This window comes from Podarcis raffonei, chromosome 4 (genome assembly GCF_027172205.1).
Source record: "Podarcis raffonei isolate rPodRaf1 chromosome 4, rPodRaf1.pri, whole genome shotgun sequence".
Lineage (NCBI taxonomy): Eukaryota > Metazoa > Chordata > Lepidosauria > Squamata > Lacertidae > Podarcis > Podarcis raffonei.
In genome coordinates, this window is record NC_070605.1 from 5,598,113 (window position 1) to 5,624,180 (window position 26,068).

A 26,068-nucleotide genomic window follows, 5' to 3' on the forward strand; every position below is an offset into this window, starting at 1 on the left:
AAACATGATGTTTTTGTATGCACTTGAAACCAGATATCGCCCAGCCCTTTCCATCCTCACATCCTGAGTTCTGAGCCTTCGTCCCTTGGGGGTTCCCCAGCTCAATATTCCCACTGTTCCTCCACATCGAACCAAGACGTGTTGCCTGCCATGTTTCCGTGGACAGAGCTGGGAAGCTATACTAACCCAGGCAGAGCAGAAGTACCAGTGTTGCATTGCCCTCATACCTGCCTCTCGTTCCTTTTCAGATGGCGTCGTGCTGGTCGATCCAGAATACTTAAAAGAAAGGAAAGGTAACTCCGGTGTTTATGTGTGTGGGGGGGTACCTCAGGCTTTGGGGCTGGGTGTGGCCCTCCAGACCTCTCTGTCTGGCTCTTAGGAACCTCCCCAGGTCAGGACCCCTTCCCAGGCCCTGCCTTCTCTCCTCGAGCCGCACCCCTCACGGTCCTTGCCCCACAACCTCCGAAAAGGCTTTTGACTGGCTAGAATGGGCCCTTGAATGGTGAGAGTGCCTCTTTGCTTGTCTGGATGGAAAGGTGGGCGAAGGGAGGGGTAGAAAACTCTGACCTGCGCCTGGAATGTAGCCTATCCTGCAAAGGTGAGTTTTGCACCAGTTGCCCGCTTTATTATCTTATTATTTACTACTTGCCCAATTTTCCTCCAAGGAGCTCAGTGTGGTGTACGTGGTTCTCCTGCTCCTCACAACAGCCCTGCGAGGTTGGTTAGCCCGAGTGACTGGCCCAAGATCACCTCGTGAGCATCATGGCCAAGTTGGGAGTTGAACCCCCGTCTCCCAGGTCCTAGTCCAGACCTTTAACCACTACACTACCTGACTTTTGCCTCTGGCTTTGCACACGCCTGGCAAAGCGACCTCCGGAAAGCTTCCCTCTGCTGTCTTGTACTTGCAAAGGCTTTCTTGTTCATTTCTTGTGTACATGGTGCTCCTCCCATCCTCACAGCAACCCTGCGATGTAGGGCAGGCTGAGAGGCAGCGCCCAAGGTCACACCTAGCGTGCTCCGTGGCCAAACAGGAATTCAAACCCTGGCACTCTAACTACTAGACTAGGGCCAGGGCCTTCTCAGTGATGGCTCCAACCTGGTGGAATGCTCTGTCCCATGAGACCAGGGCCCTGCAGGATTTCACTTCCTTCCTCAGGGCCTGTAAGACAGAGCTATTCTGCCTGGCTTTCAATTTGAACGTCGCCTGATCTTTTATTTCCCTTCCTTCCCTGCCCCTTCCCTTTTTATGAAGATTATCCGCTCTGGGATCCCACAGCTAATTCTCCCCTGGTCTCCTCGCTGGCCCAAATAGGACTAATTTAGCCAGCTAGCCTTGGGGATCATCTAATGTTTATTGGATGGATTTCCCCCCTGAATTGATTTTGAATTCTGAATTTATTGACATTCACATTTTATACTGTATTTTATGCTATTTTTTGTTGCATCAATTAAGTGTGTTAAATTTATTGTAAGCCGCCCTGAGCCCGGTTTTTTGAACTGGGAAGGGTGGGGTATAAATAAATTATTATTATTATTATTATTATTATTATTATTATTACACTGCCTCTTGGCGATGTCTGATGACTCCAAGAGCTGGGCTGTTGGTGGCTGCCCCATTTTGCATTCTGCGGTTGTGCTGCGTCGCTTGAAAACCACCTTGGGGTTCGGAGAGCAGCGCGGAAACGCGACGAGTCCGCCACAACCCCTGGGCGCAAGTGGGAAACGGGGTCCACTTCCGGCCCTCCGTATTGTCCTCTGTGCACACATGCCTTCCTCTCTGCCCCGCTTGCAGTTTTCGTGACCCTCACGTGCGCCTTCCGCTACGGCCGCGAGGACCTGGACGTCCTGGGCCTGACCTTCCGCAAAGACCTCTTTGTCGCCAACATCCAAGCCTTCCCTCCGGTCACTGAGGAGAAGAAGCCTCTGACGCGGCTCCAGGAACGGCTGATTAAGAAGCTCGGTGAGCAGGCCTACCCTTTTACCTTCGAGGTACGGATCCTTCTTTCTCCCCCCTACCTTTAGCTCTCTCCCCCCCAGCCCTCCTTCGCCAGTCGGCCCACCCCAGGCAACGTTTGCACCTCGCCGACAAAAAATTCTCACAATTGGGCAGCTGCTCCAGCTTCACAGCAGCTGATCCGGTTACTCCTCTTCCTCTTCCCGAAATTGCCCACGTGAGAAAGTTTCTGGGCACCCAAAGGCCACGCTTCCTGCTGGGGAGGACGGGTAAAAGGGGGTTGGGCTAGATGACCCCTGGGACCCCTTCCAACTCAACAGTTCTAGGATTCTGTGAAAAGGGCGCCTTTCTGTATGTGGTGTGTCGTTAGCTTGTGGAACTCTCTGCCACTGGAGGCAGCGAAAGCATGGTGGCAGGTGGCTGGCGGGAAAGCCAAGGGGCCCCCCAGGATTTTAGCCCTGATCGAGGGTTTCTCACATTTCGGAGCTGTGTCATTTATTGATTTTGGCTACTTATGCTATGCTGCAATGATGTAAGCAGCATGCTTTGAACTATATAGAAAGGCAGCATATGAATAAAAATATGTATGTAGAGTTAAACAATGGAACTCTCTGCCACTGGAAGCAGCGATGGCCAGACACCTAGGCGACTTTAAAAGAGGCTTGGACAAATTCATGGAGGAGAACAGAGCTATCTTTTGATGGCTACTAGCCAGGGTGGCTATGCTTTGCCTCCACGTCAGAGACAGCAATGCTTCTGAATGCCAGTGGCTGGAAACCATAGAAGAGGAGAGGGCTCTTGAGTTCGAATCCTGCTTGTGGGTTTCGCTTTGAGCCACCTGGTTGGCTGCTATGAGAACAGGCTGTTCAACTAGATGGACCCTTAATGAAACGTTAATACAAACGCAGACTTTGGCATTGTTGGTCAGCCTGGTGACGCTGTCCCTTACGTGGGACATTTTCCCTGTTCTAGATCCTTCCCAACCTTCCCTGCTCCGTGACGTTGCAGCCGGGACCCGAAGACACAGGAAAGGTAAAAAAAGAAGTAAAATGAAATAAAGAGAGGAGGGGGGGGAAGGGTACTGACAACAGCCCTGATGAACAGGGGCAGTTTCAAGACATTGCAATGCTCCTGCATGGAAGGCGCAGGCCCCTCCTATTCTTCATGCTGCCTTTCATGTCCGACTCTTCGTGACCCCCTGGACCAGAGCATGCCAGGCACTCCTGTCTTCCACTGTCTCCCACAGTGTGGTCAAACTCATGCTGGTAGCTTCGAGAACACTGTCCCACCATCTCGTCCTCTGTCGTCCCCTTCTCCTTATGCCCTCCATCTTTCCCAACATCAGGGTCTTTTCCAGGGAGTCTTCCCTTCTCATGAGGTGGCCAAAGTATTGGAGCCTCAGCTTCACGATCTGTCCTTCCAGTGAGCACTCAGGGCTGGTTTCCTTCAGAATGGAGATGTTTGATCTTCTTGCAGTCCATGGGACTCTCAAGAGTCTCCTCCAGCACCAGAATTCAAAAGCATCTGTGTAGAAAAGAATTTGTTGAGCAGGCACCGAAAAGAGTACATCAATAAGCAGGGAGTTCCAAAGTGAAGATGAGCAGAGGTGCTCCCCTTGGTTTCTCCACTGCCCTCAGAAGTGTGGCAAAAGATGGCCTGGGACAGGGCTTTCTCTATGGTGGCCCCCAAATTGTGGAACTCCCTCCCCACCAAGGCTCGCCTGGCACCTTCCTTGCGAAGCTTCTGCCCTTTTATTTCGTGTGGCCCGACTCCTCGCAATCTGCCAAGGATGCTTTAGTTGCTCTTTCTGCATTATGGGGTGAGGGGGTTGGACTAGATGTCCTTTGGGTTCCCTTCCACTTCAATTATTATTTGGCTTAATCTGTTCTTGCTTTTGTTCCAAACTGCTTCTATCTGCCATCTTTCTTGACGCCGCTTCTGCTTCCTTCTCTTCCCTCCTAGGCTTGCGGTGTTGACTATGAAGTGAAAGCTTTCTGTGCAGAGAGTCTGGAGGAGAAGATCCACAAAAGGTGGGTGCAGCGGTTCTCCGAGTTTTCCAAAGGTAAAGGGACCCCTGACCATTAGGTCCAGTCGCGGACGACTCTGGGGTTGCAGCGCTCATCTCACTTTATTGGCCGAGGGAGCCGGCATACAGCTTCTGGGTCATGTGGCCAGAATGACTGAGCCGCTTCTGGCGAACCAGAGCAGCGCACGGAAACACCGTTTACCTTCCCGCTGGAGTGGTACCTATTTATCTACTTGCACTTTGACATGCTTTCGAACTGCCAAGTGGGCAGGAGCAGGGACAGAGTAACGGGAGCTCACCCCATTGCAGGGATTCGAACCACCAGCCTTCTGATCGGCAAGCCCCAGGCTCTGGGGTACCTTGGTTCTCAAACTTAATCCATTCCGGAAGTCCATTCCAAAACCAAAGCGTTCCAGAACCAAGGCACGCTTTCCCTTAGAAAGTCATGCAAAATGGATTAATCCATTCCAGACTTTTAAAAACAACCCCCAAAACAGCAATTTAACATGAATTTTACTATCTAATGAGACCATTGATCCATAAAATGAAAGCAATAAACAATGTACTGTACTATAAAATAAAGAAGACCGTATTGTAGATGATAAAAATATAAATTATTTTTCCCCCTTACCTGCACTGATAATAGTCATTGTCTGGATGGGGGGCTTTTATCCATTTCTGCAGTCATGCAATTAATCAATCAGTAGCTGAACTGGGTTCCACACAGTCACAAATCAACTAAAAAAGCCTCAGAAACAAAAACGCAAAATAAATAGCAAAAACAAAAGTGCCAAACTTAATCCGTTCCGGAAGTCCGTTTGACTTCCAAAATGTTCAAAAACCAAGGCGCACCTTCTGACTGGTGCAGGCGCTCCAGAAACAATAGCTGACATCCGCATCGGACATTCAGCATCCAGAAAATGTTCGAAAACTGGAACACTCACTTCTGGGTTTTTGGCGTTTGGGAACCAAGGTATTTGAGAACCAAGGTACCACTGTATTGTTATTCCTGCATTGCAGGGGGTTGGTTTACCCTCTTTCTTCCCTTATTTCCCTTCTGCAATTCCCCCTTGCTCTTAACATTTTAAAACTTAAGTAAAAAATTGTTATTGTTTAGTCGTATTCGACTCTCCGTAACCCCATGAACCAGAGCATGACTTGGAAACTCTCACTTTCTTCTCAAAGCTTCTCCTTTTTTTATGTCCATGGAGTTTTCTCAGCAAAATACCAGAGTGGTTTGCCAGTTCCTTCTCCAGGTGGATCACATTTAGTCTAAACTCTCGGCTATGACCTGTCCGTCTTGGGTGGCCCTGCACGGCATAGCTCACAGCTTCTTGGGGTTATTCAAGCCCCTTCGCCATGACAAGGCAGGAATCCACGAAGGGGAAGTAAAAATTACGCGGGGACAAAACAGCTCGCAGTTCCTTCTGGCCTGGGGTGGGCGGTTGTGGCATATGAGCCATCGCGAAGCTGTTCCGTTCTGCAGCACGGATGCCTCTTTAATAAACGAAAATCCGCCCTTATTCCCTTATGGGGGACACAAGAGGCCTTATAGAGTCCTTTGTAGGTTCTCCATCGGCTGGAGAAAATAACAGAGGCCAAGAGGCCAATCAGAGAATATTGAGAAGCAAAGCAGTTAGTAAGCCTCATCTTTATTGAACTGTTGCAACAGGGTGCTCCCCTCACATGCAGGAGGACCCAGAACAAAGGTGCGCCTGCCCTTATATAGACATTTTAAATTATTGCCCGCCTTGGAGTCGAAGACCACCCCCAGACACATCATACCTACATCACAGAAAGGGCGGTAGACAGCAGAAATCTGAGTGCGTTGTTTACCTCCTGTCTGCCAGGTTACCTGTTAATGCTCACTTGATTGGATACCCTGGGGAGCCTGGCCAGTCTTTTGTAATGACAAATACTTAGTTCCTGAGCCAGGTCACAGGCTCACCCTATTCATACACAGACATACCCTTAAGACAGGATTTGTGAAGGAAAAGACAATGGGGAGGCTTTTCCATTTTCCTTGACCTTGCAGAGAAATCATTTGGTCAGTTTGGGAGTCGAAATGGTTTCAGGGCTGTTTTCCTGAGCTTCTTCAGACATGTGGTTTATATATTGATGTACATGTTTGCATGGTACATTTATGAACATTTATTTATTTATATATATATATATATATATATATATATATATATATATATATATATACACACATACACACACACACACACACCGTATTTTTTGCACTATAAGACTCACCTTTTCCCTCCTAAAAAGTAAGGGGAAATGTGTGTGCGTCTTATGGAGCGAATGCAGGCTGCGCAGCTATCCCAGAAGCCAGAACAGCAAGAGGGATTGCTGCTTTTGCTGCGCAGCGATCCTTCTTGTTGTTCTGGCTTCTGAGATTCAGAATATTTTTTTTTCTTGTTTTCCTCCTCCAAAAACTAGGTGCGTCTTGTGGTCTGGTGCGTCTTATAGAGCAAAAAATACGGTATATATATGACCTTAATTTTTTTTATTTCACCACCCTAACCCCTCGATGCCCGCTCTCCCGCGCCCCTGCAGGAACTCGGTGCGCTTGGTGATCCGCAAAGTCCAGTATGCGCCGGAGCGTCCAGGGCCGCAGCCGATGGCCGAGACCACCCGGCAGTTCCTCATGTCGGACAAGCCCCTGCACTTGGAAGCTTCCCTGGACAAAGAGGTACAGTATCTTGCAGGCCCTCCTTTTGTGCCCGTTGTCTAGAATCCGCCGGGCGGCTCTTGCTGTCCTCCCTTCCGGGATTGGGTTGTGATTTGGGCCAAATCCTGAGTCCACTCAGAGGCTGCCTGCTTGTTTCGGGCGGACTCTCGGGGACAGCCTCGCCCAGGGCCTGATTTAGGTTTGATGAGGCCCTAAGCTACCGAAGGTAATGGTTTCCCAAACTTGAACATCCAGCTGTTTTGGACTACAAATCCCATCACTGGTCCTGATAGCTAGGGACGATGGGAGTTGTAGTCCGGTCACTGTTTTTTGTGTTGAATATATGCTATATGGTAACTTATGGACCTAATAGGTATCTAAAGCCATTTGCACATAACAAAGTATGCATTTTATCAAAGGAATTGTTGAACTGAAATACAATTAAGAAGAAGTATATTAATGGTGAAATACCATTAAGAAGAAGTGTATTAATAGTGAAATCATTATTAACTTAACTAACTTACTAACTTAAAATGATTTCTGATTCATAACAAACTTAATAATGCAAACACATAGGCATTTGGCAATAACAAAAGTTCCCTTAGAAACACAGTTTACAGAGACTCATAACCTAGTCTCTAGAAACTTGCTATAACATGAAATAATAATAGGAGTAAATATATGACGCAAACTACTAATAATGATAAATAGCAGAATGTAGGCACCCTGTATATAGAAAGGAGCAAAGCAGTGATGTTTTAGGGAGCAGGCGGGGTCCATGACTTACATCATAGGAGCCTACACAACACAAAACACTGTTGCTTTATGTAGGTTTTATTTTATTTGTTTTTTATCTTATATTCTGGAAATGTACATTCAGTCCCCCCCCCCTTTAATTTTTCTGGTGCCCCCAAGAGAGTGGGCCCTAAGCTATAGCTTGTTTAGCTTATACGTAAATCCGGCACTGGGCTGCCTGCTTGTACAGGGGACTCTTGGGGACAGCCTCGCCCCATAGATCCTGGCCCTGCAATTGCACTTCTCAGGTGGGGAGCTGCTGATGGAGAACTGCGTGCCCCAGAGCTGTGCTTAGTTTGTATACAAAACAGGGCTTTTAGTGTTGCTGCTTCAGCCCTCTGGAACGGTGTTAATTTACAAAGCCCTGAACAACTTAGGTCCAGGGCACCACAGAGATTGCCTGAAGCCTTATATTCCAGCTAGTTCACTGAGATCGTCTGCAGCAGCTTTGTTGGTCATTCCCCGAGTTTGTGAGCCTTTAGTGTCTTTGGCCTAGCCCTGTGGAACTCTGTGCCACTGGAGATCCAGCAGGTGACTTCTGTTCCAGCTTTTAAATCCCCGCTGAAAACTTTTCTGTTCCACCCGCCTTATGCAGGCAATTAAGAAGTTATCCTCCAAATAAAGAATAGGGGAAGTTTGCAATCTATTTGGAGAAAAAGAACTATTGTAAACAATTACACACATTGGTAGGATTGACAGAAAACTTGTAGTCAAAATTTGAACTATGGAATGATAAAGGATTTATAAGAATAGGGCTATGAAAGAGGTGCAAAGGGGAAAATCATTATATTAAGATCCACAATATGGGGAGGGGGAGGGAATTCAAAGGGGATTTTATGTTTTTATTTCGCTTAGAAAATGCAAAAATAAAAAAAATGTTAAAAAGAGATTTCTCTTTTAAAAAAAGAATACCGTACATACTTCACAGGGGTTAACTGATGTATTTCTATAACTTTGTAATTGTTTTTATTGTGTGGTTTTATGTTTCATTGCTGTAACCTGCTTTGATCTATTTTTTATGACAAAGCAGAATCCAAATTTTATAAATTTATAAAATGAGAGAAGTTTTTAATCAGGAGGTGGGATGGCTGTCTGTCTACGCCTTTTTTTGCAATCAAACGGTATATAAATTTTATGAAATGAAACAAATGAGTAAAACAAACTTCATTAACTTCTGGCTGTGAGGCGGTTTATAAATCTGTTAAATGAATAAACTCCCTAGGCTATTATTTCCAAGAGTGAATTGCAAGGTGCATCTGCCAGAATTGTCAGATTGTGGGTGCCCTTTCCTAAAATCTCCTCCATGATGACTTGTCGCTTGTGTTCTCTGTAGATTTACTATCACGGGGAGCCGATCAGCGTCAACGTTCACGTGACGAACAACACCAACAAGACGGTGAAGAAGATTAAAATCTCAGGTGAGCCTGGATGCCTCTCGGACATCACTTACTTATTGGGGGGGACAAAGGAGCATCTTGGAAAAGGAAAGGTGGCTTGAGTTTTTGGGGCTGCCCCCTGTGACTTGGTTCCAGCCCCAGTATACCTGAAGGAGCGTCTCCACCCCCATCATTCTGCCCGGACACTGAGGTCCAGTGCCGAGGGCCTTCTGGTGGTTCCCTCACTGCGAGAAGTGAGGTTACAGGGAACCAGGCAGAGGACCTTCTCGGTGGTGGCACCTGCCCTGTGGAACACCCTCCCACTAGATGTCAAAGAGAAGAACAACTACCAGACTTTTAGAAGACATCTGAAGGCAGCCCTGTTCAGGGAAGCTTTTAATGTTTGATGCATTACTATATCTTAATATACAGGGACGCGGGTGGTGCTGTGGGTAAAAGCCTCAGCGCCTAGGGCTTGCCGATTGAAAGGTCGGCGGTTCGAATCCCCGCGGTGGGGTGCGCTCCCGCTGCTCGGTCCCAGCGCCTGCCAACCTAGCAGTTCGAAAGCACCCCCGGGTGCAAGTAGACAAATAGGGACCGCTTACCAGCGGGAAGATAAATGGCGTTCTGTGTGCTGTGCTGGCTTGCCAGATGCAGCTTTGTCACGCTGGCCACGTGACCTGGAAGTGTCTCCGGACAGCGCTGGCCCCCGGCCTCTTGAGTGAGATGGGCGCACAACCCCAGAGTCTGTCAAGACTGGCCCGTACGGGCAGAGGTACCTTTACCTTTACTATATCTTAATATGTTGTTGGAAGCCGCCCAGAGTGGCTGGGGAAACCCAGCCAGATGGGCGGGGTAATAATAATAATAATAATAATAATAATAATAATAATAATAATAGTAAAATACAGTGGTACCTCGAGTTACAAACACCTCAGGTTACAAACACTTCATGTTAGAAACTCCACTAACCTGGAAGACTTACCTCGAGTTGAGGTAACTTTCCCCCAGGATGAGAACGGAAATCGTGTGCTGGCAAAAGCACGCCTCTAGTTAATAACTGTTTCAGGTTAAGAACGGACCTCCGGAATGAATTAAGTTCAATAGAGGTACCACTGTAATAATAACAATAACAACAACAATAATAATAATAATTAAAAGCATTATTTAGAACAGTGGTTTGCACACCCCACTAAGGAAGATAATAACACAATAAAATTCAAAACCACTGATCTAATGTCCTCTCTCTCTCTCTCTCTTTCTTTCTTTCCTTCCTTTCGTTTGCAGTTCGCCAATACGCAGACATCTGCCTCTTCAACACAGCCCAGTACAAATGCCCCGTCGCAGTGGAAGAAGCAGAGTGAGTATTGTCAATTGGCTCTCTTCATCCACGTGGGCACCGTGTAGCAGGCAGGACTCTGCCCACAAAGGGCTTACAGTCTGAAAACGCCCTAGCCAACATGTCCAGGAAGGATAGGGGTTGTGATTTAGCAGCGTCTCGAGGGCACCAGGTTGGGGAAGGTTGGCCTGGAGCCTGAGAGGCAAAAGTCACCAGAGGGTTGAATGTGAGGAAGCCAAGCTTGCTTTGATTTTGTTATGAACTGAGGCAAGGACTTGGGTGCTCAGCTGTTGGGGGTCACCATCTTGTAGTGCCTCCTCCTCTGAGTATATGGGAATTTGGGGAAAGTTCGTGTGCAAAATGACCACATCTGCATCATGCATTGAAAGCATAACCGTACTGTTTTAAATCGTCATGTCTTCCCACAATGAATCCTGAGGGCTGTAGCTGGCGAGGGGTGCTGGGAGTTGTTAGAAGGCCTCTGTTCTCCTCACAGAGCCACAATTCCCAGAATCCCCTGGGAAGAAGGATTGAGTGCAGAACTGCTCTGAAAGGGAGCACTTCACACTGCAACACTTCATTGCAGCACTAGTATAAGCTGATTAAAATCTCAGGTCTCCAAGTGCCAGGACTTATGTAGGCAAAACGACAACATCCAGGTACAAGATTTCAGGGCTCTGAGGTTTGTAGAAATACCAAAGAACACCCCCCCCCCACAAAACCTTAGGAAAAACCCTTGAAGTGAGACCCCCTTCCCCCCCAAAAAAAACACAGCCCAGTAGGGAATTAACCACACACCGTGGTTAACCAGCCGGCCATTTGGGGGACAAACAGAATACTTCACGGTTGAGGAAGGGGAAGCAGAAGGGAGTGGAATACTTGGGAGACAGCACTGCATGCTGCAACATTTTGTTGCAGTTCCCTCTTACTGTGACCGAGCTTCCTGCTGCGAAACATGGCTGGCAGGCAGCTGCAGCAATGTGCAGTCGAGGTTTGAGCCCCCCTGCACCTTCTTCTCTTTCTCCCTCCCCCCCCCCCATAATCTTTATTTCCAGTTACATACTCCACATACACATAATGTGTTGCGTTTTACATTTATACTTGCTCCTAAGCGCTGACTTCCCTCCTTCCTTCCTTCTGGTTTTTTATATCACATATAATTTTACCACATTATTTTCATCTATTTTGTAGATTGTAATTCATTTTCCGTGTTTGTCCATAGTATATCCATAAACAAACAAATCCTCCAGTTTATACAATTCTTGTTGTCCGTCTGTATTCATTTACAACTACTGTTGGTTACCGTATTTTTCGCTCTATAAGATGCACTTTTCCCCTCCTAAAAAGTAAGGGGAAATGTGTGTACTTCTTATGGAGCGAATGCAGGCTGCACAGCTATCCCAGAAGCCAGGAGAGCGAGAGGGATCGGTGTGCAGCGATCCCTCTTGCTGTTCTGACTTCGCTTTGCTGGAGAGGCGCTGCGCAGAGAGGGAGAGAATATTTTTTTTCTTGCTCTCCTCCTCTAAAACTAGGTGCTTCTTATGGTCGGGTGCGTCTTATGGAGCGAAAAATGCTGTATACTAATCTCCTTAGACATTTTGCTTTGCGCCTTGTTCTCTTTCACTGATCTGTGCTGTTATCCCCGTCTCCAGCGATGTGGTGGCTCCCAGCTCGACCTTCTGCAAAGTCTACACATTGACCCCGTTCCTTGCCAACAACCGGGAGAAGCGCGGCCTCGCCCTGGACGGGAAGCTCAAGCACGAAGACACCAACCTGGCCTCCAGCACACTGTGAGGGTTTTTCCTACCTACCAGCAGTTGGGGGAGGAGGAAGAGGAGGCAGCCGGTTTCCCTTGCTGAGCAAACCGCGGGTGGAGTTTGGTGTTTTCTGTTTTCATGTAGCACCCAGAGCTAAGCAGTTAAGAAGGAAAGGCTGCAGGATCAGGCCAGGGCCCCATCTAGTCCAGCATCCTCTTCCCACCAGATACCCATTACAGGAAACCCGTGAGCAGGGTCCCAGCACAAGAGCCCTCTCCCCAATTGCAACTTGAATTAAGAAAGCTTGCGTGCTGGTCCCGTGGGTTACCCGAGAGGCGAGGTCCAAATCCAATCCGTGGTCAAAGGTGCAACATGGAGGCAGTCCGCAGTACAGTGGTGCCCCGCAAGACGAATGCCTCACAAGACGAAAAACTCGCTAGACGAAAGGGTTTTCCGTTTTTTGAGTCGTTCCGCAAGACGAATTTCCCTATGGGCTTGCTTCGCAAGACGAAACGCCTTGCAAGTTCTTGCGAGTTTGTTTCCTTTTTCTTAAAGCCGCTAAGCCGTTAATAGCCGCTAAGCCGCTAATAGCCGTGCTTCGCAAGACGAAAAAACCGCAAGACGAAGAGACTCGCGGAACGGATTAATTTCGTCTTGCGAGGCACCACTGCAGCTGAAGCTGGGTGCAGGGCAGGGAGTCGGGTGAAGTTAGGAACAGGCAGGGAGCCAGGGCGGGTCAGGAACTCAGGCAGGAACTAGCAACCAACAATGTTGCTCCCGCAACTTGGGACTGGGGCTGGCCGGCTTTTATCTGCCCCGAGGCACAGGGTGGCCCTGATCCTCAGGTGACTCGCCTCTCCTGGCCTGGAGGCGAGCACTCCTCCTGCGGGAACTCAGTTCCCTCCGCCTCTCTGCCCTGAGCCTCTGCAGTTCAGGAGAGGCTGGAGGGTTACCAGACCCAGAGGCAACCTCAGCTTCCTCTGACGGGGCTGAGAGTGGAGCACCTGCAGGCAGTGGGTCCTCCATCACCTCAGGAGCCAGAGCAGACTCAGCTGGTGCCTGCACCTGAGGATCCAGCACAGGTGAGGACCCTTCAGGCTCAAGCCCTGGCTCAGCTGGTTCTGGAGGCGGGGACTCCTGTGCAGGCTGGGATTCCTCAGGTTCAGCATCCAAGTCCGAATCCTAGGCCAACATCTTGATTGCAATTTTCTTTCAAGATCATATTCAATATTATTTCGACTCATCATCATGGGGCTCCTAAAAGGTGTGGGGTCCACAGGTCGCTTGCCTGCTCTGCCTATTTGGTAATCCGGCACTGGGAACCGCTCATTATTATTATTTTTTTAAAAAATAATATTTTATTAGGTTTTAACAAGAAAAAAGGTTACAGAATCAACAAAAAAGAAAAAAAAATAAACACCAGAAAAATACAAAAACCAAAAATTCAACATAAAAAACAAGAAAAAAAGGAAAAAATAATAAAAATAAAAATCCCTCCTTTCAATTTCTACCATTCTTTTACCTATTTTCCTGACTTCCTCTCACCTCCCTCTTTGTATTCCATTTAAAAATTTATTCAGCAAATTCATACCCTCTTATCTTACCCCTAATTATATATCCCCATATAATATTGCTTCATCTTTTCATTTATAATCAAACCATTCTTGCAAATTCTTATTTCGCCTTATTACTCAAGCCACTTCATTTTTGCATTAATTTCATTAATTTTATCTTTTAACCTTTCTGCTAAAGCCAATTACTTCCTTTCCAACATCTCTTAAAATTTCATTAGTGTTACACTAATTCCATAAATATAGGTTCATTACAAAAAAACATTTCTCATTCTAAGTTTATCCAACGTCCTTTTTCCTGGTTCCGGGTAATGTCAGTCCTTATGTCATTATATCCTCCTCAGTCAGGTGTCCTAATATCTGAGGCTCTCAAGTCAATTCCAAGCCCCTTCTGCAGGTTTTCTTGTTTCTGTTTATAGTTGCATACCTCCTTGTTCCCTGTTGGGTTCTTTCGTATTTTCTTCTCTTTCTCTTTGGGGAGCCCATCACCAGGGAGTTCCGTACAGTAGTATTCTTCATATCCTTTTATCCAATTGTCCCATTCCCCGGTGTTGCACTCCCCAGTGTTTAGTTTGTAATCCCAAAAGTAATTGTTCCAAAAAAGGTCTTCCACTTGTATCACAGTCCCACCAGAGATAGGAATTTTCTTAAATCCAGAATTCAGCCAGTGTCCTCCAAGTTCCATCTCCCAGTGTTGCAGCCTTTGGTCGTGTAGGACTTGAAATCTCTCTGTCTTTTGAGTTGTGACCTCTTCCATCTTTCTTTGCCCTTGCACTTGCCCTGTTGGACCAGTTTCCTGGGTAGATTGTTGTGCAGTTTCTATAACTGCGTTTCCCGTTGGCAACTCTTTGCTGACTGCAGCTGTTATATAGTCCATCTTTTGATTCATCAAAGACACTTTCTCATCCAGCTGTAGCAGCACATCATGTATTTTGTCCAGGGCAGATAAAACTTCCTCTCTAATCATTTCTGTCAAGGTCAGGGAGCTGGTCCCACGGTCTGATTTTCCCAGTTACTATGTTCTCTTTATAAATTGAAACAGACACACTGGTAGACTTCCTCTAGGGGGTGTAGTTACTTTTTGACATCCATTTTTAAAATGTATCCAACAAGGAAGAAAGAAAAAGTTACTTTCGGTTTTCAGATATTTTGTTTCCTTTCAATATAAGACAAACAGGTAGAAAGCAGCGTTGGAATTATTTTTTCCCTTTTCCAATTCTATCTGACAGTTTTTCTATATTCAAATTGCAAGCATCACCGACAGTTTCTTTCCTGTCATTCCGTCCCCAGGTTAAGGACAATGGAGACTTATTTTCTTAACTCACTCTCTGCAGGATTAGAAAGTCAAGTTTTCCCCCCCTTTTCCTCCTGCTGTCTGGGGGATCTGGTGGTTAAAAATGCAGGAATTTTCAAGCTTTCGATTTATCCGGCTTTTAGCTTATAAAATCTTTGCTTTGATCTTTATACAAAGAACGGGAGGCGGACTTCCTGTTTGCGCCTTCCCGTCTCGGGTCAAATTCAAAGATATATTTTTGATCCAAAAGTTTCAATTATCCTACTCATGGGTTGTTGCTTAAAATCCGAATTGTCACAGGAAAAAGGACAGCGCTCTCCGACATCAGCTGTGCAGCTTCGCTCCGCAGAAGTAGCGATTGACTCTCAGCACCGCGCCAGCCCCCGTCTCACTCCGGAGCCCTTTGTGGGGTTCCTTTGCCAAACGGGGGGGCGCAAATGGTGCCCGCCGAGTCCCACGGCCGCAGGCTTCTTCCGCCTGCAGTTTTCAAAGGGTCCCCGCTTCGCTGCAGCGGTAGGACCTGATTTCTGCGGAGCTGTCTCCCTCTGAATCAGAGGGAATCCGCCATTGTCGGAGGCGCCGCCTCCGGAAGTCTGGGAACCGCTCATTAGAAAAGACTGCCCTGGAGGAACGTTGTACAAAGCTCACACAGGGGTTTCGAACACGGCAATAATAATAATAATAAATAAATAAATTTTTATTTATACCCCGCCCTTCCCAGTTCAGAAAACCGGGCTCAGGGCGGCTAACAACAAATTTAAAACACTTAATTGTAGAAGCAGTGTAAAATACCGTATAAAAACATGAATAACAATAAAATTCAAAGTTCAGAAATCAATTTGGGGGAAATCCATCTAATAAGCATTAAGATAGTCACCAGGACTAGCTGGCTGAATTGTTCCTACTAGGGGAGGCGAGGAGACCAGGGGAGAATTAGCTGTGGGGTCTCAGAGTGGGTAATCTTCATAAAAGGGGAGGGGGAGGGAAGAGAAGGGAAATAAAAGATCAGGCTAAATTCAAATTAAAGGCCAGGTGGAATCGCTCTGTTTTACAGGCCCAACGGAAGGAGGTTAAATCCTGCAAGGCCCTGCTCTCATGGGACAGAGCATTCCACCAGGTTGGAGCCATCACTGAGAAGGCCCTGGCCCTGTTGGAGGATAGTCTGACTTCCTTAGGGCCCGGGACCTCTAAACTATGGTTATTCATGGACCTTAAGGTCCTTTGCGGGGCAGACCAGGAGAGGCGGTCCCGTAAATACGAGGGCCCTAAGCCACAAACGATCGCTTTGGCTCCATGCTCTTTTGTACACTCTCACTCCTCCAGGTTGAGAGACGGCGCCAACAAGGAGGTCCTGGGCATCATTGTCTCCTACAAAGTGAAAGTGAAGCTGGTGGTCTCTCGCGGCGGGTGAGTGCTGCTCAGTTCTGCAAAGTGCCATAATGCCTTCTTTCCGCTTAGAGGGATTTGGGGAGCGCTCCGAATCGCTCCTCCGGGACCCTCTTCCCTGGAGAATCACCGGCAGCAGCCCTAGAGGCAGCCACCTAAGGATGCCCCATTGAACTTGAGGGGCGGGCATCTAAATAACGGCTGCGTGGTGGATCAGGGAATTCCGACCTGGCAATTCCACATGCTCCCATGTGCCGATGAGCCGTCAAGCCAGTTGGATAACCCTGCCCCCTTGCGTCATGCCCCACCCCCATTGATGCCCTCTGTCTTGGTGGCGGCACCAGGAGACCTGCGCCCCGAGGCTCCGCAAACTGGAGGCTCCGAAACGGTGTGGGGTTGTTGAGCTTGCACGCAAATCCCAGTCCCCTTGACTGTGCCGCTGTTATTGTTGCAACCTCTAACCAATTCTCTCCATCTCCTTTGATAACACCAGCCTGCTGGGAGACCTTGCCTCCAGGTAACGCCCTCAGACTCGCCTGCTGCGGCTGACCGTGGCGCCCCCCCCAACCCAGCATGCTTGGGGAAAAACCCCTCCCACTTTTCTCATCTTCCGCTCGCCATCTTTTCCTCCTTTTTTTTTGCCATCTCCGTCATTTCTCTTCCTCCATCAGAAGTTTTTGTTTTGCACTTGGACCCCTCCAAGCTGGCACATCGGACCAGCCTCAGCACCCCACCCGGTGCCCCTCCAGATCCTGGTTCTCTAGTCCAGGGGTCGGCAAATTTTTTTTAGACGCGGGCCGGTCCACTGTCCCTCAGACCTTGTGGCGGGGGGGGGGCTGGAAGAAGAGGCGACAGGGGCAAGTAGTCAGCCCCTGCCACTGCGCTTACCTTCCCAGGGGCTGTTGCTTCTTGTGAGTAGGCAGAACAAGTTTGTCCACTCTGCTCTCTGGCCCACAGGAGCACCAGGGTGGTAGAGGAAAGTTGAGCGGCGCAAAAGGGCTTGTTCCGGAGAGGGGCTGCTTAAAATGGCGCTCAGCCTAGCATCCTTCCTCCTCCATCTTGCAAAATATGAGTCAGCAATATCAGAAGCAACACGATGGCCAGAAACAATGACAACGTGAAAAACTTTATGGAATAATTCAAAACATCAAAACTAACAAACCGAAGTCTCTGGAAGAAGTCCTTAAATGAATCACGGTGCCAGACTTTACCAGGAGGAGAGCAAGCTGTGAAGTTTTGTATAATCAGCAGGTGTCCAATTCTGATGTCGAACTCTGAACGGACAGTCTGCGGGCTGGATCCTGAAGGCCATTGGGCCTGATCCAGCCCGCGGCCCTTAGTTTGCCGACCCCTGCTCTAGTCCAACCCTCTTCAGTGGAGGAATCTGGGAGCCCCTACATGGCAGGTGCCACCTGAGCACTTAGAAAGCTTCAAGGAAGGAGAATTCACTACCTCTCAGGGGAGTCGGTTGCGGCGTCGGGGGAAAACCTCCCACCGCGTGGCTCTGCTGGAGGTACCTCCACAAATCCTGCAGCTGCGCCGTCGCCATGTGCTAGCTCGTAATGCAATCCTGTAGCTCTTGGAATCATAGAGTTGGAAGGGACCCCCAGCCGCCATGTAGTCCACCCTTTGCAGTCGAGGAATCCCAACTAAAGCATCCATGGCAGGTGGCCGGCCAGCCCCCCTTTGGGGAAAACCCGCCAGGGAAGGAGACCCCACTGTCTTCCAAGGGAGTTCATTCCGTGGTCGAACAGCCCTCCCCACCAGAAAGTTATTCCTAAGGTTCAGTGAGAATCTCCTTTCTTGCAATCGGCTTAAAATTCCCTCCCATCCCCAACCGAGGCCTCTTGTGGCCTTCCCAGAAGGATTTCTGTGTTGGAAGCGACCCAGAGTGGCTGGGGCAACCTGGCCAGATGGATGGGGTATTAATAATAATAATAATAATAATAATAATAATAATAATAATAATATGGTTATCCACCATTGGCAACAAGATGGGTTCTGGGTCTGATCCAGCACGATTTTCTCTAGATACATAAAGGGGAATAGGCAAATTCATGGAGCTCTTTCGGGATGGCCAAATGAAGAACAGAAGGACACAAAAAGGGCTCGCTGGCTCAGGCCTGTGGCCCATCCTGCTCTCCCAGGGCCCAGCCAGATGCGCCATTGGGAAACCCGTAAGCGAGATTCAAACCCAGAACCAAACTCCCCTCCTGCAGTTTCCAGCAAATGGTATTCAGAAGCATTGGTTCCTCCAGCGGTGAAGAAGATCCTGGCCGTCCTAGTTAGTAGCCATCGATAACCCCCCTCCATGAAATGGTCTAGTCCTCTTTTAAAGCCATCTAGGTTGGCGGCCACCACTGTGCTTCCTGTGGCAGGGAGTACCGCAGATCATCTGTGTGCAGAAGCGCTTTCATTTATCCGTCCCGAATCTCCCAGCCTTCAGCCTCATTGGACGCCCATGAGTTTCTGCGTCTTGTCCTCCCACGCAGAGGTGCTCCGGGTGCTGTCTCTGGCAGATTTCACTTTTGAGAGGTTCCTCCCGTTCCAGGGGCTCAGCATCCTCTCTCAGCCGCCCTGATTCATCGATGACAGCAGGCAGCATAAAACTCAGATGCTGCAGCGAGTTAAGGGCTCAAGTCCCAAGAAGATGCATGCAGCTGGGTGCATCTTGCTCTCAGATCTATGCAGAAAGAGAGATTTAGATCAATGGCTCCTCCTGCTGGCGGAGAAGAGCCAGTCCATTATTTTCCTGTCCTGGGCAGTAACTTTACATTTGTACTCCATTGGAACTGAATTTGCAGAATCATGGAAGTTGTAGAGTTGGACGGGACCAGTTGCATGATGGGCACCATTTATTTATTAACAGCTTTTATATATCTTTTTTGTTTGTTTGTTTTCTTTCTTTTTTATTGATTTTAATTCATTTTGCTACATCAAACATTAAAACAAACGAAAAAAACATACATAACACATACATACAAAAAAGGAGTACATAAAAAAGAAAAAGAAATAATAATAAAGAAAACAAAAGAAAAAACATCTCCAAAGACACCAACAAATTAACTTACATTAACTAAATAACTAAATAACACACAACATTAATTGACTTCCCTTCATCTCGGTTTCAGAATATATTATATAATTTTTTATCTGCAGTTTCTTTTCCTCAAAAAACTCTTTACATCACAAGTGTTACGTCACACCTACTGTGATTTTTAGATTTTTTACCTCTGTTTCCATGTATGTCATAAATTTATTCCATTCTTTATTAAACTTTATGTCTTTTTGATTTCTTATTTTCTGTGTCATTTTTGCCAGTTCTAAATAATCAAATAGTTTGGTTTGCCATTCGTTTATAGTTGGGATTTTTGATGTCTTCCAATTCTGCGCTATTAGAGTTCTGGCAGCCACTGTCGCATACTGAAAGAGTGTTTGGTCTTCCTTTTTGATTTCCTCCCCAATTATCCCCAGCAAAAAGGCTTCGGGCTTTTTTATAAAAGTATATTTGAGGATTTTTTTTTAGTTCATTGTAAACAGATTCCCAGAATTTTTTGATAGGCTCACACAACCACCACATATGATAGAAATCACCTCCTTGATCTTATACTTCCAACATAATTTATCACCAGTTTTATATATATTTTTCCAATTTTACGGGCGTTACATACCACCTGTACATCATTTTATACATATTTTCCCTGAGTGTTGTGCATGCCGAGAATCTCATACCTTTATTCCATAATGTCTTCCATTTGTCAAACTCGTATGTTATGTCCGAAGTCCATTGCCCATCTCACCATTACCTCCTTTCTGTCTTCATCTTTGGTGTCCCATTCAAGTAACAGGCTATACATTTTCGATAGGAGTTTTGTTTTACTTTCTAGTATTTCAATCTGAAATCTAGATTTTTTTCTCACTTATCCCATTCTTTTTATCCTCAGTCCATATAGAATTAATTTGGTGAAATTGGATCCATCCTGTCAATTTGTTCTTTATTTCTTCATAAGGCCTAATCCTCCAACCAGTCTCTGTTTTTACTAGCAGGTCTTCATAGGTCCATCTTTCTCCTTCAATGTTTGTTTTTTTTATTGTCAGGATATCAATTGGCGATAGCCACCAAGGGGTCTTCTGTTCCAATAATTTTTTGTTTCTTTCCCGCACTTCCAGCAGTGGTCCTCTAAAAATGTGGTTAGAAAATCCTTTATGAACCTTTCCCTTGTTACGCCATAGGTAAGAGTGCCAACCAAATCTTATATTAAATCCTTCTAGATCTAACAAGTCTTTATTTTTAATAACAATCCAATCTTTGACCCAACAAAGACACGAGGCTTCATAATACAACTTTAAATTTGGAACTGCGAATCCTCCCCCATCTCTTTGATCTGTAAGTAATTTAAATCTAATTCTGGGCCTTTTCCCTTGCCAAATAAATTTAGAGAGTATTTTCTGCCAATCTTTGAATACTGAGGTTCCCCTGATTATCGGTATATTTTGAAATAGGAAGAACAATTTCGGTAATAAACTCATTTTAATCGCCACCATTCTACCCGACCAAGAAAGTTTTATTCTATTCCAGGTATCTAAGTCCTTCCTTATTTCTTTCCATGTGGTTATGTAATTATCTTCCATCAAATTTATATTTTTCATCGTTAACCAGATTCCAAGATATTTTACTTTTTTTGTTACTTTAATACCAGTTTGAGATTCAAAATGGTTTTTTACCTCGTCTTTCACATTTTTAGTCATCATTTTAGTTTTTGTTCTATTTAATTTAAAACCAGATAATTTTCCAAATTCTTCTAACAGATCTAACACCTTACTAACACTCTCTTTTGGATCCTCCAAAGACAACATAAGATCGTCAGCATATGCTTTCAATTTGTATTCTTTCACTCCAATATTTATTCCGCGAATCTCTGAAGTTTTCCTTATCTTATTTGTAATTATCTCTAACATCATAATAAACAGAAGAGGTGACAGAGGGCACCCCTGCCTTGTACCCTTCGAAATTTCAAAGGGTTCTGTTAAGTTATTATTGATAATTAATTTGGCACTTTGTTGTGAGTAAATTGCTTTTATTCCTTCAAGGAATGTGCCCTCTATCCCTGTCTTTTCCAAACATTTTATAAGAAAACGCCAGGATACATTGTCAAAAGCCTTTTCGGCGTCAATGAACATTAAAGCTGCGGGGATTTCATTTTTGCATTCTAAGTATTCAATGATGTTTATTGTATGTCTTATGTTGTCTTTTATTTGCCTATTAGGTAAAAAACCAGCCTGATCGGTATGAATGAGGTTAACTAGACACTTTTTAAGTCGGGTCGCCATTACGTCTGCAAAGATCTTGTAGTCATTGTTCAATAATGAAATCGGTCTGTAGTTCTTAATGATCTGTCTGTCCGAGTCAGGTTTCGGTATCAACGTAATGTATGCTTCTTTCCAGGACGCTGGTGTTCTTCCTCCTCCTAAAATCTCATTCATTACTTCACATAGCACCGGTGTTATAAGTTCTTCTAGGACTTTATAATACTTGGCCGATAAACCATCTGGGCCTGGGGCTTTCCCCAGTTTCATCCTCTTTATCGCCTCTTGAATTTCCTCTGCTTTTATGGGTTTATTTAACAGACTTCTTTCCTCTTCCGATATGCTGTTAATTCTGTTTTCTTCTAGATATTTTTCTATTTCTATGGCATCTTCTTCTCTTTTATATAGGTTTTCATAGAATTTGAGGAAGCTCTTTTTTATTTCATTAGGGTCCTCCAAGATTTGTTCTTCTACTTTTATTTTATTAATAACGTTTTGTTTTTTTTCCTTTTTCTCAGTTGCCACGCCAGAAACTTTCCAGTTTTGTTTGCCGATTCGAAAATTTTTTGTTTCATTAACTTAATTCCCCATTCTACCTCTTGATTTATTAATGTTGAGTATTGTGCTTGTAATATCTTGTACAGTTGCTTGTTCCCTTCATCACTCGGTTTTTCTATCAGATTCTTTTCACATTCTCTCAATTGTGTAATTAAATCTTTTTTTTGTTCTCTCACCTTTCTTCTTTGACTATTTTGTTGTATCAGAAAACCTCTTAGCACTGCCTTACTGGCATCCCAGACTATGTCCATATTTGTCTCCTTATTGATATTTAAATCAAAGTAGTCTTTTAAGGTGGTTTTAGCCTTTTCAATCACTTCTTCTTTTTCAAATAAATAGTCATTCATTCTCCATCTGTACATACCCTGAGTTTTCCAATTTAAATGTAATATTATTGGGTTGTGATCAGATAGTGTTCTAGGTAGTATCTCACATTTCGACACTCTTATTGTTAATTCTCTTGATACCCATATCTGGTCCAACCTGCTCCAACTCTGATGCGGCTCTGAGAAGTGAGTGAATTGTTTTGTCATGGGGTTTTTATATCTCCATATATCTATTAAGTCTAAATTTTCCTCGAGGTCATTAAACGATCTCGGAAGTTTCCCTTGATTTAGATTCTTCCTCTTTGAGCTTCTATCTAGTTCTGGTTTCGGCACTCCATTTAGATCTCCAAGTAGGACCAGTTTATTATTCTCTAGATTTAATAAAACTTGTTCCATTTTTTTTAAAAACTCCATCTTATTTGTATTTGGCGCACAGACCGTCACCACGTTGAGTTTTTCTCCCTGATAATTGATTTGCACTCCTAAGATTCTTCCTTCCTCGTCCTTACATATCAATTTAGGTTCTAATTTCTCTTTCACATAAATTGCTACCCCTCTTTTTTTCTTGGAATCAGAGTTAATGAATTCTATTCCCAACTTTTTATTTATTAAAATATGTTTGTGTTTTTTGGCAACATGTGTTTCTTGGCAACAGATCACATCAACATTTTTTTTCTTTATAATTTTCTCAAATTTATTTCTCTTGGACTTTTCATTAAAGCCATTCACATTCCACGACAAAAACTTAAGGGTCATTTCAACTAACAACCCTCTATCCTAATTTCTGATTTAAATTCTGGTGCTTCTGTTTCCAATAGTCGCTACCTCTTCACCCTCCTCTTCCTCCCCCGATCCTGTGTCCTCCGCCTCTTCCTCTGTCCCCTCTCCCCTCCTCTCCAGTCGCTCGACCTCTTTCCCTCCTCTCCCTCCTCTTTCCCCCACTCTTCCCTCTCCTCTTCCAAATCTTTCTTCTTCCCTACCCAGATCCTTTTCATATCTTCTCAAAAACTTTCCGGCTTCTTGTGTGTCTGTCAGTTTGAACTTTTTATTCTTATAAAAAAAGGAAATCCCTTCTGGGAATTCCCATTTGTACTGTATTGTATTTCTCTTCAGGACACTTATTAAATGTCTGTATCCTTCCCTCTTGCGCAGAATCCTGATTGGAATTTCTTTAAAGATAATGATTGGACAGCCTCCAATGATTAACTTTCTTTTATAGCTTGTTCTTAATATACTGTTCTTCATTTCCATTGAATTAAATATTACTAAACAGTCACCAGGGATTTTTTTTATTTAATTTGTTGTGATTTTCCTCTTATTCTAAACGCACTTTCTATCGTGTATGCTACTTGTTCTTCTTTTATTTCCAACCATTTTGCAAGTTCTTTAACCATTTTTTCTCTTATGTCTTCATTTACTTCTTCTGCAACTCCTCGGAATTTTAAATTGAGTTGTTTCTGACGCATTTCTGTCATGGCTAACTTGTCCCATAATTGATCTTGCATTTTGTTTAAATCTTTTACTTCTTCCTTTAATTTTTCTGTTTCTTTTTTTTTTGGTCTCTCAGATCTTTTTGAGCTTTTTTATTGGTTTCTTCAATTATTTTTGACTTGGCTGTCAAGTCTTGTACCTTTCTAGAGAGTTCTCCTACAGCACTTTCTATTTTCTTATCTATCTGTTCCTGTATTTCTCCTAATTTGTTTTCCATATGTAATTCATTTTGCTTGAATTCCTCTTTGATCTTTAGCCATAAAATGTCTAAATCTCTAATTTCCTCTTGTCGGGATATCTTTCTCTCTCCTGGTGTCCCTCCTACTTTTTCCCCGTTTTCCCCCGACATTTTATGGGTTAATTCTCAATAGCTGGCTTTACTTTTTTCTCTCTCCCCTAGGGGACTCACAATCTTTCCTTTACCCTTTCTGTAATTTCAGCACCTTTATTTATATCTTCTTATATCATTTTCTTATGTCACTTTGTCACTCTTATTGACATATCCTCTTTAATTACCATCCAACCTATATTCCCCAAAGGAAAAGAGAGATCTTTCAATGGCTTATTCAGAATTATCCAATCCCATTAGCTTTACCAATAGCCTTTTGTTATCATATATTTAAATTGTGTTAATATGTTAGTATAGCTGTTTCAACAACAAAGAAAGAGAAAGACAGAACGGAAGGCAAAAATCAAAAATAGTATTCTCTTTTGCAGTCTAGAAAAGATTGTTCAGTTTCTGTACTCTTCAGCCACTTGTCGGCCTAATCCGTTTCACAGAAAATACGTCAGACTTTCATTGTTTTCTATTACCTCGAGTTTTGAATTTATTAGTTCACTTTATAGTCCTAGAAAGGATGTAGATATTTCAGGGAGTTCTCAGTGATTATATCAAATAGTCTCCAACTTTTCAGAATCTGAAGTTATTCAACATGTCGTTTACTTAAAAAGCCGTCTTGGTTTAAATGCTGGTCCTGCTCAGGTTGGTGGAATCAGGCTAAATTTTCCTCAGGACTAAGGGTAGGGAAGATAGATTATTAGTTATGTTAATTATAGTGGGAAGCGAAGGAGAAAGGAGAATATAAGGTAAGAAAAGGAGACAGATGCATAGAAATAAGGAAAGAGAAAAGAGAGGGGCAAAATAACCAGATAATTCTCTAATTCAAATCAGAATGTAAATATCATAAATAACATAGGAGAACATGGAGGGAAGGAGAGAAAATGGGAAGAGAAAAGAAGCCAGAGGTTTATGAGCAGGACATAAATGCAGCCTCTGCGGAAAGTTCCAGAGTTCAAGGGGTCCTAGGGTTCTTTGGACTAAAGTTCAGATAAACATACGTAAAATAAATCCCAGAAACGTCGATAAATTCCCAAGGTTAGGGGAAGTTAGAGAAAGTTCTTTTTCCGAGTATTTCTTTAATTTCTTTGGGTCGTATTTCCAGCTGTCCTATTAAGCAGTTCTAAGAAGCTCCGTTTTAAATGGCTCTATGAAGTTTCCTTGCTTGCTCTTTTTCTTTTTTGTCTGCCTCCCCCGAAAAGAACAGAGAATGTATCATAACGGTGGAATGTTTCAAGTTCTTTTAAATCCTGAAACGTTTACTTTGTGTTCACTCAGTCACTCAGTCAGGTGAGGGGATACTTCCTTCCTCCACCTTGCGACTTTGTATCCTGCGCCATTTTAATCCTCTTCCGAGGTGAATTCCTAAATGAAATCATCTAACATCCGACGTTCTCTTAGTGTATTTTCAAATTTTGTAACATTAAATGAGTCTACTCACACCAAGGGTTCCGTTCTTACAGTTTTGGAGGTTCGTCGCATTCTTCAGTGGGAGCCAGAGGCATCGTAATACAGGGTCGTTGCTCTCCCTTTTGTGCTAGCGGTTTCGCTGCCTCGAGATCTTCCAAAAAAAAAACAACCCCGAAAAAACAGCGGACCGCATCCACACGGCTGGGTATCTCTCCCCCAAGGCTGGGTATCTCTCCCTTGAGATTTTTGGGGGGCGCAGTGCCTTTGCGACCCCCCAAGCCCCTGTATTACTCGGAAAACTCCTCCGGAGATTTTCCGCGCTCCCTGTCTGTTTGCGACGAAAACCGGAAGCCCAACAGCTTTTATATATCCCTCGACCGTAAGAAGACTTCAAGGCAAAAGCATAGCGTAAAACATTTAAATCATGGATCACAACCCCGCACAGGGGTTTAAAAACATTC

General features: G+C 44.7%; 1 protein-coding gene across 5 annotated transcripts in view; it reads left to right on the plus strand.

Annotated features, from left to right (window-relative positions):
• The window catches only part of ARRB1 (arrestin beta 1), a 123,448-nt gene that overhangs the window by 91,281 nt on the left and 6,099 nt on the right, over window positions 1-26,068 (plus strand). For 3 of the 5 annotated variants that reach the window (XM_053385327.1, XM_053385325.1, XM_053385323.1), the window contains exons 4-13: window positions 249-293; window positions 1,793-1,989; window positions 2,927-2,986; window positions 3,917-3,984; window positions 6,546-6,681; window positions 8,789-8,873; window positions 10,119-10,191; window positions 11,823-11,960; window positions 16,116-16,199; window positions 16,672-16,695. In XM_053385327.1, the coding sequence (XP_053241302.1) occupies window positions 249-293; window positions 1,793-1,989; window positions 2,927-2,986; window positions 3,917-3,984; window positions 6,546-6,681; window positions 8,789-8,873; window positions 10,119-10,191; window positions 11,823-11,960; window positions 16,116-16,199; window positions 16,672-16,695 (910 nt within the window). The remainder of the gene's footprint in view (window positions 1-248; window positions 294-1,792; window positions 1,990-2,926; window positions 2,987-3,916; window positions 3,985-6,545; window positions 6,682-8,788; window positions 8,874-10,118; window positions 10,192-11,822; window positions 11,961-16,115; window positions 16,200-16,671; window positions 16,696-26,068) is intronic. The other 2 variants (XM_053385326.1, XM_053385324.1) reach the window with 1 other exon arrangement.